The sequence below is a fragment of the Chionomys nivalis genome, chromosome 8 (assembly GCF_950005125.1).
Source record: "Chionomys nivalis chromosome 8, mChiNiv1.1, whole genome shotgun sequence".
Lineage (NCBI taxonomy): Eukaryota > Metazoa > Chordata > Mammalia > Rodentia > Cricetidae > Chionomys > Chionomys nivalis.
In genome coordinates this window covers 24,773,022-24,786,396 of record NC_080093.1, presented here as the reverse complement: position 1 = coordinate 24,786,396, position 13,375 = coordinate 24,773,022, and the positions used below count along the sequence as shown (strand labels likewise).

The window sequence follows — 13,375 nt, the reverse complement described above, 5'->3', positions numbered from 1 at the left end:
AAACAACCTTCTTCAAGACCCAGCAATACCACTTTTTGGTATATACTCAAAGGATGCTCAATCGTACCACGAGGACATATGCTCAACTATGTTCATAGTAGCATTGTTTGTCATAGCCAGAACCTGGAAACAACCTAAATGCCCCTCGACTTAAGAATGCATAAGGAAAATGTGGTACATTTACACGATGGAGTATTTACACAGTGGAAAAAAAATAATGATATCCTGAAGTTTGCAGGCAAATGGATGGAGCTAGAAAACATATTGAGTGAGGTAACCCAGATCCAGAAATACAAGTATCATAAGTGGCTTTTAGAGATAAAGCAAAGAAAAAACAACCTACAATTCATAATCCCAGAGAACCTAGACAACAAAGAGAGACACACATAGGTCTAATCTACATGGGAAGTAGAAAAAGATAAGATCTCCTGAGAAAACTGGAAGCATGGAGATTATGGGAGAGGGTAGGTAGAAGTGGGGGAGAAGAGTGGAGAAAAATATATAGCTCAATAAAAACAATGTGGTATATTGTAGCTGATGCGCAGGCATGACTATCATACCAACTGTCTGGCGACTGAGACAAGTGAATCACAAGTTTGAGCATAGTTTGAGCAACAGAACAAGCCAGTCTCTTAATAATAAAATAATTTTATATTATAATATAAATAATAAATATAAATTATATATAATATAAATTAATATATAAATAGTATAAAATGTTTAAGTGCCATGTTTGTTTTTGTTTTCTTTTATTGAGATGTAACCTGGTCTAGATTCTACTTCGCAATGAAGTCAAAACTGGTCTTGAACTCCTGACCCTCTAGCTTCTACTTCCCATGTGAAAGGATAAAGGGCATGGGGTAACATGCAAGCTTGGCATCACTGCTGGAGAGGGAGCCCTGGTGTGTGTTCATTTGTAGACTAATACTCTACATCCAGACTCACTGATTACCAAAACCCAACCCAAACCAAACCAACAATAAAAACAGAACTATTTGTTATTGTGGTGGTGGGGGTATGTGTATTTATACTTTTATCTATCTTAGTTTATGAATATATGTGTATATATGTGGGTGCACATGTGCCACAGTGTGGGTGTGGAGGGTAAATAAAGGACTACTTGCAGGAGCTCCTTCTCGCCTACGGTGTGGGGCTGGGGATCTAACTCAGGGCATCAGGCTGTGCTGTAAGCCCCCTTCCTTGCTAGCCAGCGCCATATATAGAACAGCTGTTTCCCTGCTGTTTTTCGCTATTTTTATAGGAAAGGAAGGCAGGTATGGGGTTAGGAGTGCTATAACTAATAAGCTCAGTCTCTTTTACTTAGGCCTGTGCTGCTTTCTTGAAGAAAGCCAGTCTGAGACAGCATGTGCTGCCCCACTATCCGTCCTGAGATTCGTGGCGGCCGACGGTGTTTAGTGATGACGGCTGGCAGGTACAGAGGGAGTACATATTGTCCCCTGTCACACACAAGTTCTGCAGGGCCTGATTACCTCCATTTCACTCATCCTGAAACACAAAGGTTGAGTACTCGCTTTGATCACACAGCTGAAGTCCACGCCCATCTGGATGGAGGGAGGGGCGAATTCATACAACTTCGAATGCACTGGGCATTTCTAGCACCTTGGCACTATATTCACTGCCAAACTTTTGTAAATGAGGTGACCTCCCCAGCAGTGCTACTTCACCCCATTTCACAACATCGGCATAGCAGGGCATGTCAGTCAGCCAGACTTGCTCCTGGGTGTTAAGAGTAGCACCCCAGGAAACCTAAACTCACTGCAACCTGCTTTGCGCTTCGCTTTTGAGCCAGCTTTTGCTAGGGAACTTTTGGATCCACTTATATATGTGTATTTATATATGGACTACTTTTAACTTAAAGCTGGAAGTAAAAATAGCCGACAAGTATTAGCCACCTATTAACCAAAATCTATCAGAGAACTGCCAAGGAAAGAAATAAAACCAGCAAAAAAAAAAAAAGAAAAAGAAAAAGAAATAAAAGTAGTGGAGTAGATCAACCGGGAACCCTGGAAGGACCTTTGACAAAATCCGTTATGCAAATGGAAGCAACTATCCAGTGAGTGAGGTGGCGATGCCACCTGACCCTTTTCTCTGCTCCAACATCAACCACATATACATGCCTCTCCACGCCAAAGCACATGAGAACACATTGTTTCTTTTTTTTTTTCTTGCTGATTTTTTTTATTAATTAATTAATTTAATTATTAAAGATTTCTGATCAGACCTCCAACTTCAGTACAAAGGCAGGAACAAAAGGCAACGGAGTAGCTCTATGGGACAGTATGTTATGGGCACGTAGGAGAACCTAGTTTCAATACCCAGTACACACACACAAATACACGAGAACACAAATGCTCACTCATATGGCGGGCTAGACAACTAGAACAGAGGTCACACAGCAAGATGTGTCAGCTTTGAAACATCACGGAGGATTCTCTAAGTATAACAAACAACATCGAGTTCAACTCCAGCATTCCAAGAGCTCTGGTCCTGTACTTGTGCTCCTGACTGCTAGGTAGCAGGGGCAGGCAAAGGAACTAAGGAACCCGGATGAAGAAGGCATCGTAGAAAAGTTCTCCAGAGAAGAAGTAAGTAGGATGCCATTTAGATGCGCAGGAAATAGACAACATTCTCCTCTCCTGGTTTAGTAGAACTGATCTGATTTTTTGGAGGGTGCTGGGAATAAACCCCAAGGGCTTCTGAATGTCTACATCTTCTATGGAGCTATTCCTTCAGCGTCCCGATTTGATTTCTAGATTAGAACACCTTCATACTGATAGACTGAGTTCACACTTTTGGTTTAGTGTGTGTGTGTGTGTGTGTGTGTGTGTTTTATATTATACATACATGTGTCTGTGGCATATGTGCAAGTGTCCTTACGGGTCAGAAGAGGGTATCAGATCCCACAGGGCCGGAGTTACAGATAGTTGTGAGTCTTCTGATGGAGGCCCTGGAAAAGCAGCATGCACTTTTAACTGCCAAGCCGTCCCTCTTGTGCTAAACCTAGTTTTAAGTAAGAAATTTTGGTAGTGAAATGTACAGGTGTACTCCTTAGAGCGTGCACAATCTATTTCAGAACCATGTGCTCAGGGCTCCAGAGATGGCTCAGTAGTTAACAGCTGCTCTTGCAGAGAACATAGGTTTGGATCCAGCACCTAAATGGTGGCTCACAACTATCTGTGACTTCAGTACCAGGGGATCTGACACCCTCTTCTTACCTCTGATGGCACCAGGCAAGCACATAGTATAGAATATATGTGGAAGAAAAACATTTATACACATACAAAAATAAAAAAAAAAACTAATGTGTGATCAAGTCTAAGAAAATTAAACATAATAAAACAATGAAAAACAAGCTTTGATTCAATCCTTTTAAAAACTGTAAATAGGTCTGGTTGGAGGCACACACATTTAATCCCAGCACTCAAAAGGCAGAGCCAGGTAGATCTTTACAACTAGCTTGTTCCCGGGATGGCCCAGGTTACATAATGAGACTCTGCCTCAAAAAAACAAACAAAAAGTTGAAAATAAACCAAGTGTGATGGTTTACTGTAGAGACAGGAGGATCAAGGAGTTCAAGGTTATTCTTGACTACACTTGGAGTTTGAGGCCAGTCTGGGCTACAGGAGATCCTATCTGGGGGGGGGGGGGGAGGAAAATAAACAACTTATAAATAACAGAATTTGTAAATAAAAAGAATTAAAAGTTTTTACTTTTATGTAAGAAACACAAGCTACTTAACTTCTGACACAAAGCACACAGTTACATCTTCTTTTATTTTAAAAGAATCTCTATAGCTTTGTAAGCATAGTTAAGGCTTCAATTAGTTTTTTTTCCTTCTTCAAATCATTGTATTTCCAATTCCTCAAAAAGTATTTTAAGAAGTGCAGAGCAAGGTATGATGGTACAGGCCTGTGATCTTTGCACTCCGGGCGGTTGAGGAATTAGGAATACCAAGAGATACAGGCCAGCCTGGGGCTGGATCACAAAACCAGGTCTCAAAAACCCCAGAAGAGGCCAGAGAGACAGCTCAGCAGGTAAGGGCCCTTGCCGCCAAAATGAGTTTGGAGACCTGAGCTTGATCACTGGAGCCCACATGTGGGGGGGAGGAGAGATCAACTCCTCCAAGTTGTCCTCTGATCTCCTCAGCTGCTGTGGCACGCTCACACCCACATACCCACCACCACACGGTAAAAAAAAAAAAAAAACACAGAAAGAAAAACGCGATTTAAACCAGCAACTCTGCCTCTCTGCCACCCCTACAACTCACTGTCTAGGTTAGGCTGGCCTCAAATTGGAGTCTCCTGACTCAGACTCCCCACCCCACCTAGCTATTGTCATTGAAAACTATAGAAAACTCTTTACAAATGTAGATCAGAGAAACAACAAAAACGGGGCTTCACAGAAGTAAAACAAATGAATAAGACACAGGGAGCAGGCAATACGAAGTTCATAAAATAATATCCCAAGAACTATAAAAGAGTACGTAGAAACTCAGATACTAATTAACTGTCTTACAGCCACAGCCAAACCAAGCCTGCTGTATTGCTCCCAAATTCCACACACACCTGAACATTTCAGACCTACAAAATGCACGCACTGGATTCACCCTCAGTCATGTTAAAGCATTTTCCAAAATTTTAGAAATGAATGCACTACCGAACAGCTATGAGAAGAGATAGCAATCACGAACAAAGGCTGAAGACGTTGTGCTGTTTGCCAAAGATCAAACTTTTACAGAAATTCAAACCCGATCTCGTCACTTCCCAACACCAAACAGTAATTTTATATGCAAAAAGTTCGCGTTTGAATGCGTTCAGTTTCCCGTGCACTCTACTTACTTTGCTTTTTGCCATTTATAAGCTTCATTAAAGACACTCACAAAGAGGTAACCAGTTGAGTGGAGTTGGGCTCGAATTAAAAACAAACAAACAAACAAAAAACCACAGTCATAAACTCTACCTACAAACTGACATCCCAGAACGCCAGGTGGGGAAGGTACCCTTTACAATCTACCATTATATATACAAGCCTCGGATTGTGAAACAACGCACTTTCGGCGCTGTACAATTACACTCAACTCTACCCACTCCAGAAAAAAAAAAATAAATAAAACAATCCACCTGCAGGCCTCATTGGTCCGCACAGTTCCGGCCCACATGGTGTCAGTGGGTGTTTCCCTCTACACAGGCCGTCTCACTGGCTGTATAGAAACACTGTTCAATAGGCTGTGATTTGGGGGATTGTCAAACTCCACGCCTCCAGACTTAAGCTTGCCAATGGGCCCAAGATACGGTTACTCTGCGATTCAATGGGCAAGCTTGGTAGCCTGAGCTGCAAGCCCCAAAAGATGTGCTCGGACAAGGGAGCAATGAGCCGGGGCTGTACAGTCCTCCCTGTCCCTAGCCCCAGATCCAAGATCAGCCTGGTGCATGATCCCGGCCATCAATAAGGGCGGGCAGAGCCTTCGCCTTTTTTCTACTGTGACCGCGAGACCAGCTACAGCTAGTTGTCAGGCGGATAAGACTAGCCAGGCGCCACCGAGGGCCACCACCTTCAGCGCTCGGCGCCTCTAAGGGAAGCTGCAGTCCCGAGCGGGCGCTTGGCCGTCCGTCCCCTCCACCGCGGGCACCGCCGCTCCCCTCGCGTCGGGACTTACGCGGCCTGTTCTTCCTCCCGGAGTCCATCCTTCTCCGCAGCCGGCATTTCTTGGCCGGAGAATCATGTTGGGAGAACAGCGGCTGCTGCTGCGGCTGAGGCTGCAGCTCTGACGAGAGCTGGAAGCGTGCAGGCAGCGGGTCGCGGCTGCAGGCGGGCGGCGGGTGGAAGCCGTTGTGCAGCAGCCCGTTCACGGTGGCCGCGGCGCCCTCGGGGGCCCCCGGGGACTGCAGGGCCGCGCGCTCGGGCTGAGCGCCGCGCTCGCCCATGCCCGGGGCTGGCGGGGCGCTGCGCGGGCTCCGGTTCAGGCAGCCTCGCTGGAGGTCATGGTCGGGCGTTCTCCCGGCCTCCGACCCTCCCTGCGGCTTGTTATCCGGCAGCCTTAGCGCCGCGGCCGGGGGCTGGCGGCCCGGGCGCTCCTCCCCTCCTCCCGCCAGCGCCCCCGGGTCTTCGGCGACCTGGCTTCGGCGCGCCGGGCTGGCTGCTCCCGCCCGCAGCATGTCGACCTCGCGTGCAGCACCGGGAACCTCCACGGACCCCAGCCGGGGCACCCGCCTCCCCCTCATCCTGAGGCCGAGCCACTTCAAATGCGGCTTCCTCGCCTCCCAGACCTGTCCCCGCCACTGAGCATGCCCAGTCCTGCCCGCCACCGCCACCGACGAGTTTTAACGTGCAGAATGAAGTTCTCAGGGTTTGCGAAGAGGAGATAGGCGGATCGGGCTTTGTGTGGCGGAGCGAGCGCAAAGGGTACTAGGTGAGGCAGGCACGAGACAGCCAGAAGCCTCGGGAGGAATGCGGGAGGAAGCCAAATATTTGCAGAGGTTTCAGGTTTGCTAATCCTGTCCCCAGTGGGCTAGTACCTTCACAAGGTCACTCATGCCCACACCCCGCCCCCGAAAGTGTGTGTGCCGGCGCGCGTGCGTTAATGTGGCCAAACTACTCCGAGGTCTGAAGGGAGGGAAGAGAACAATTATTTATAGAAAGGTAGGCAGCCTTGGAGACGGAGGGGAGTGAAATTTCTTGGCTGGCACATGCACACAAACAGCATGTGTTCTTGAGTTAGTTGTGTTTTGCAGGGAGGAAACGTAGGAATACAGCGTGTGAGGACAGTGAAGGACGAAACTAGGCTGAAATAACCGGTGCTGGCAGCGACTAAGTAAACATATCCCAAACTATAAAAAGCGCATTCCTCACCCAGAAAAGACCGAGGGGGACAACATCCTCTCCTGTTTATGGAGTAAAAAGTTGTCCCTGTCTATAAGTAGGGAAACCAACATCACGAGCTCTGGAGTTAGCCAGTTAGTCAGTATGTACCAATTCCTACTGTCACCGAGCAAAAGACAAATTCAGTACTTGGCACACCTGTAATGGGCAACCAGAGTGGCCGTTCCCAGCAGAGGGGACACACTTAGATGTTGGTGATCTAGTGAGGCCTCAGCTTTTATATCTGTCCAAAAGGGGTTCTTGTTTTTCACAAAAGTACCTAGTGCAACCTTGGCTCATAATAATGTTCACAGGGGTCTAATGTGAAAATTAAACTCAGTGCATCCTACGACGACTCCATAGTAGGATGCTTCCTAGCACAGTGTTCTATCCCCCACAAAAGAGTAGAGAGAGAACATAAAGGCTACAGGCCATTGTTCCAAACTACTATGAACAGAACAGGCAGAGACCAAACAGAAGCCCCTCTGGTAAGTTCCATATCACCACCCGAAAACTAACTAAACTCTGATCGCCTGAGAAATCTGTATTAAAGTCTATAAACAAGCCAGCTCAACAAAGTGAGCTTCCCTCTACCTTGCAAAAGTGACCTGTGGTTAACCTACTTGTTGCTCGAACTAAATCTTTCAGGGGCCCAGAACTAGCATTAACTGTCCCATGCTTTACAAGTGGTTTGAGGATTTTTTCCAGTGGAGCACTTTGTGAAAATCACATTTTCAGAATCAATGAGTCCACCTCGTTCCTTCCACTTGTTGCTGTTGTTGTTGTTGTTGCTTCTTTCAGGCAAGCAAACTAAGGCACAAGAAATAACTGAGGTTAGGAACAAAGCTAGAACGCAACCTAAATCACTATCCTCTCTGCTTCCTTGAGTTACTATTTAATGGCTCCCAGAAGTTGCCTTAGGAAATCCAGCCCCTGCCCGTCTTCAGCTTTCAGTTCCATTCCTTGGCAACTTGCTCCCTCAGGCTATAATCTCTCCCTACTCCTATCCCTGTTCATCTCTCCTTATTCTGGCTATAAAATACATGCAGCCTACCTGGTGACACAGGCTTGCACTCCCAGCTACTTAGGCGGGTAAGGGAGAAAGGCCTCAAGTTCAAGGCCTGCCTTAACTACTTAGTCCAAGTCAGTTTTCAAAACTTAATGCAACCTTGTTTCAAAATAAAAGTCAGATAGCTGGAGATGTATAGCTCTATACACAGAGCGTTTGACTAGCATAGCATACACAGGGTTCTAGGTTCAGTCCCTAGAACTGTTAAAATACAATGCATGTGTTTCCTTAGTTTTAGAGGGTCACGATATTGGTAAAGTGGTATATTATTTGTGTCTTAATAAATAAATAAATATTGCCTGAAGATCAGAGGGCAAAGCAGCCATACTAGTTGGAATACAGGTGGAGTGGTGACAGACACTTTTAATCCCAGGACTCAGGAGACAGAGGCAGTAGACAGATCTCTGAGAGATCAAGGCTACCCTGGGCTACACAAGATTGATCCAGAAACAGATCCAGGTGGTGGTCACACACCTTTAATCCCAGCACTGGGAGATAGGTGCGATCGGGCTGTAAGTGTGTATGGCTGAGGTGACCCAGTCACGTCTCGTTTGGTTGCTCTTTTTCTCCACTGCTCTGTCCACTACTTTAAGGTGGATGGCTCCTCCTCTCTGTATCTCCAGGAAGTCCTGGGTAATCGCTTGGAGGCTGAACAAGTGACTCTAGACTTGGGGCTTCTCACTTTCTTCAGTAAATTTGCTAAAGGCCCCCATGGCCACTTCAAATATTCAAATTCTCACCCACTCCGGCTGAGTTCTTTAGCACTGCAGTAACTTCAAGGACACATCCTCCAGCTTGATTCCCAGGCGTGGTGAGGGAGGCCGGAGCCAAGTGGCTCCGACCCAGACAGGGCAAAAGTCCTGGTACAGAATGTCTCTCACCTGCTTCCCTTTCGGGCTCGTGCCCTGGTTCCAGCCTGGGGGAAGCCAGGCGACACCCCACAGGCTTATTCACGGGTATGCGTAGGTGGTGACCATGAGCCTTCATGTGCTCCAGGAGAACTGAGACAAATAATGTTTGAGAATGCGGAAGGAGGAGGCCCACAAGCTGCTTCTCTCTTTTTCTGCTCATTCATGATGTGTCAGCCATTTATTAAGTGCTGAAGACCCTAAAACAGACTTTAGGGGTACAAAGGCAAGATCGATGCCTTTGCTGCACTCAGAAGGTTACAGCTTACTAGACAGACAGAGATCATTGGTTTTCTCACCTCGGTGTCCTAAGAATAATGCAGAGTCCACAGGCTTTGTCTTGTGTTCTGCAGGTTGGAGTCAGGGCTTTCCGCATGCCAGACAAGCGCTTTATCGCTGAGTTACTCCTCCGCTCCCTCTTGTGCTCTGAAGCAGGAGCTCACTAATATGTCAAGGCTGGTCTTGGCCTCTCTCTGTCGCCAAGTAGGCCTTGGATTTGTGATTCTTTTCCCTCTGTAGATAGGATTACAGGTCCGCACCAACAAATCCAGTTGAGAATTTTTACTTTTCCTGTGGTTTTTAAGTATCTCACTGTGTAGTCCTAGCTGTCTGGCTGGGACTTGATTTGAAGACCAGGCTGGCCTTGAACTTTCAAAGTTCTTCCTGCCTCTGCCTCCTGAGTACTGGGATTAAAGGTATACTGAGTATTTTGTTTGTTTTGCTAGTCCTTGAACTAACCATGTAGCCGAGGGTGGCCCAGAAATCTTGATTCTCCTGTTTCTATCTCCTAAATTCTGGGATTACAGATACTATACCTAGCAGAAAATATTTACATTTTTAATTTTTTTTTATTTGTAGCAACTGAGTAATATCTGCAGTCCTTAATTTCTTTTTTAAAAGAGGGCATTGTAGTTGAAGATGAATGTGGTGGCTCATGTCTGTCATCCAAATTGCAACGCCAGCAAGGGCTACATAGTGAGATCCTGTCTGAGAGAGAAAGAGGGAGATTTCTCAGCCTCCCAAGTACCTTGGCCTGTAGGTATGAGTCTGCCTAACTTCATTCTTTCCTTTCTCTTTCTCTTCAGCTCCTCCCAGCTTTCCTCCCTAGCACTTATGCCCTCCTTTCCTCCCTCCCTCCCTCCGTTCCTTTTTATGTGGGTATGCGTGTACATGTGGATAAATAATTAGGGGTTGTGGTGCTTGGGATGGTAACCTGCCAGGGCAGATGCTCAATCACTGAAGTATAACCTTTGCCTTGTAACCTGCTTTTATTTTTCTTTGCTTGTTTGCTTCATTTGGAGCTCCATCCTCTTGTGTAACCCTGTCTTGCCTAGAACTCCCTATGTAGACCAGTTGGCTTCCTTTATTTCGAGGCAATTCTCCTTTCTCTACCTCCTAACTTCATGCCCTGATTCTTGGAACTGTAACCTCATGAAGCCCTGGCTGGCCTGGAACTTGCTGTGTAGACCAGCGGCTCCCAAGTGCTGAGATTAAAGGTATAAAGGTGTAATAGCATCACACCCACCACTATGTTAGTTTTTGAGACAGAGTTTCATTTAATGGTTCCATATGGTACTTGCAATTTATTTTTTGTAAATTAATTTTTAGCTTAGCATACAAGATACTGAGTTTTGTATTATTACACTTTTCCCATATGTTCCCCTCTCACACTCCCTCCCTCTTGCTGGTTCCCTTTACAATTTACTGTTAATTTCTGAGAAATGTAGATAAAACCCACCCACTGTGCCGTAATTATTCACTATTATTGGAAAAATCATAGCAAAGACAAACAGGCCCAAGCTTAAGCTTAAGTCAAAAAGAGGGCTCCAGCCGGGCGGTGGTGGCGCACGCCTTTAATCCCAGCACTTGGGAGGCAGAGGCAGGCAGATCTCTGTGAGTTCGAGACCAGCCTAACAAAACACAAAGAGAAAAAGACATACACACACACACAACACAACACACACATCTGTGCTTTTCTGCATTCATCCCATCAGCTGACCTATGAGCTCTGAGAACAGAAACAGTCGAGACTCATTGTTAAACCTAAACTCTCAACACTGAGGGATCTAACGGAAAAGTGTTCACTGCATCACTAGAGATGAAGAAGAAGGCCAGGTCCTGGGCCACCTGTCCATATCCACCAGCACACTGGCTACACCAGCACTTGGGAGAATATGTTAGGCCTGGAGTTCAGAGCTTTTTCAGTTTTGTTCTGGTTTTGTTTTTGAGGTAAAGTCTCACTGTTCAGCCTTAAACTTGCGATCCTCCTTCCTCAGCCTCCCAGATGCTACAGATATAGGCATGAGCCACCAGACTGGCTTAGTTTAAATTTCTTAGTTTCTTTCCCTGTCCTTGGTTTCTGAGACAGGGTCGTACCCTATAGTCTCAAACGCATGTCCCCAAGTTCCTAAAATCATTTATTGAGGGTAAATAGTATCTTTTATATGAATGATAGCCCCCCCCCCTTTTTAAAAAATCATAACTGATTTTATTCTAACCAGATAGCTCAGACTGGAGCCAGAGACGGGCTCCAGATAAGGCCCAGCACCAGAAACTAAAGTCATCAGAAAATCAGAGAGCTCAGACTTTTTGTCTTTCTTAGAGGGAGGGCAGAGAATGGGAAGCCAGTGTCTTACTTTAACCCAGGCTGGCCTGGCACTTACTATGCAGCCCAGAATGGCCTTGAACTCTCAGCTTCTCCATATTAGGGTGAAACATGAATCATCACAGAAGGATGAGGGCTGAATTTTCAGTCCCCTCTAACAACCTTCAAGAAGCTTTGCGTGGCTAGAGACTAAACTGTAAAACACTTGGATAATGGACTCCCAGAGACAGAGGGCGCAAGCGCAGACCGGCATGGACCTGCAGCAGGTCCTCTGCGTGTGTGTTGTGGCTGTAAGCTTGGTGTTTTTGCGAGACTCTTAGCAGTGAGAGTGGGTGTGTCTTTGACTCTTTGTCTGTTCCTGGGACTCTTTTCTTCCTATTGGGTTGTCTTGTCCAGCCTGGATGTGAGGGCTTTTGCCTTGTCTTCTTGTATCGTGTTTTGCTGTGTTTGACTGTCTCTCTTGTAGGCCCACTCTTTTCTGAAGAGGAAACAGAAGGGATGTGGTGATATTTTGTTTGTGCTCTAACAAATAAAGTTTTCCTGAAGATCAGAGGGTGGGGCTAGCCACTAGTTAACCATAGAGGTCTAGAGGTCTGGCAGGGAGAGAAATATAAGGCAGGAGGAAACAGGAGCTCAGTCCCTGTTCGGCTGAGGAGTTAGCAAGGAAAGAGTTAGCTGTGGCTTGTTCCTTTGTCTCTCTGATCTTCCAGTATTTCCCTCGATATCTGGCTCTGGATTTTTAGTATTAAGATTAATTATAATTCATGCAATAAGGAGGAATGTATCTAGGGAAGAGGATAGACTGTGGTCAGAACATATTATATGAAAGAAAAAAATCTATTTTGAATAAAAAAGAAAAATTTAATGATCTTTCATGTTGTTCTAATTTTTGTTCTCTTTTTAAAACAGGGTCATCTCATCTATTCCAGGGTGTCGTCACTACTGACCCTCCTATTTTGGCTTTCCAAGTACTAGGATTGCAACCCTGCACCACCAAGCCCAGCACTTGGGTGTAGGTTTTTCGAGTTAGCCCTGCCCCCATACCTTGCCAGTATATCCTTTCATCTAACTGTATATCTGAATTCTTTATAGGTGAGTAAACCTAAGTAAAGTATTTCCATGAATTTCCTATGTCAACAACAACAAAAGCCAGCTACAACATCTTCAAAAAAAGGATAGTTTATTGTGGAACCCAATATGGTAATTGTGACTCAGGAACACAGACTCAGGTCACTTCCAATCTCATGTTTCAATGTGGTAACAATTTCATATGGGCTTTTGTTTGTTTGTTTGTTTTGTTTTATTTGAAACAAAGCCTCTCTATTATGTAACTCTGGCTGGCCTGGAACTTTCTATGTAGACCAGGCTGACCTGGAATGTACAGAGATCTACCTGCCTCTGCCTTCCAAGTTTTGAGATTATAGACATAGGTCATCATGCCCAGTTTCATGGATCTTTTATAGGAAGAGAAAAAAGAAAGTTATAAATCAAGACACTTTCAAAATATATTGCTAGAAACATCAGTAGGTGCCTTAGGACAAAGCCTGGAAATCTGTTTCTGATTTTGTACCTTGTGCTATAGTGATATTCTTAGCTTTTAGATTGGGGGGGAGCAAGTGACTTGCTAAAAATACATTTTAAAGGGTTTTTCTAGTTTTTGGATAGTTTTTTGTTTTGTTTTGTTTTTTTGATAGGCACACCATGTTAGTTTGGTCATAGAGGTGGGTAAGGAGTGGCTTTCAGAGGGACTAAAAATAGCCCAAGCTAATTTAGCTTTGACCTATAACATTTTAACTTTTCATAGTTATGAAATTTAGTCATTTGACCATGTAGAATCTTCAATGTACACCGGCTCGCTTTTCCCTTCCTTAGGAACCTGGGTTTACACTAGCAAAGTTTGAACCCAAGGAAGAA

The 13,375-nt window shown here is 45.3% G+C and overlaps 1 protein-coding gene across 3 annotated transcripts in view; it reads right to left on the bottom strand.

Annotated features, from left to right (window-relative positions):
• Pank1 (pantothenate kinase 1) overlaps window positions 1-6,320 on the bottom strand; it is a 71,563-nt gene extending 65,243 nt beyond the window's left edge. For 2 of the 3 annotated variants that reach the window (XM_057778292.1, XM_057778293.1), the window contains exon 1: window positions 5,678-6,320. In XM_057778292.1, coding sequence (XP_057634275.1) covers window positions 5,678-6,242 — 565 coding nt within the window. In that variant the 5' untranslated portion in view covers window positions 6,243-6,320. Of the gene's footprint in view, window positions 1-4,859; window positions 4,994-5,677 lie in introns of those variants that run through there. The other variant, XM_057778294.1, reaches the window with a different exon arrangement.
• Window positions 6,321-13,375: the final 7,055 nt, after the last annotated feature.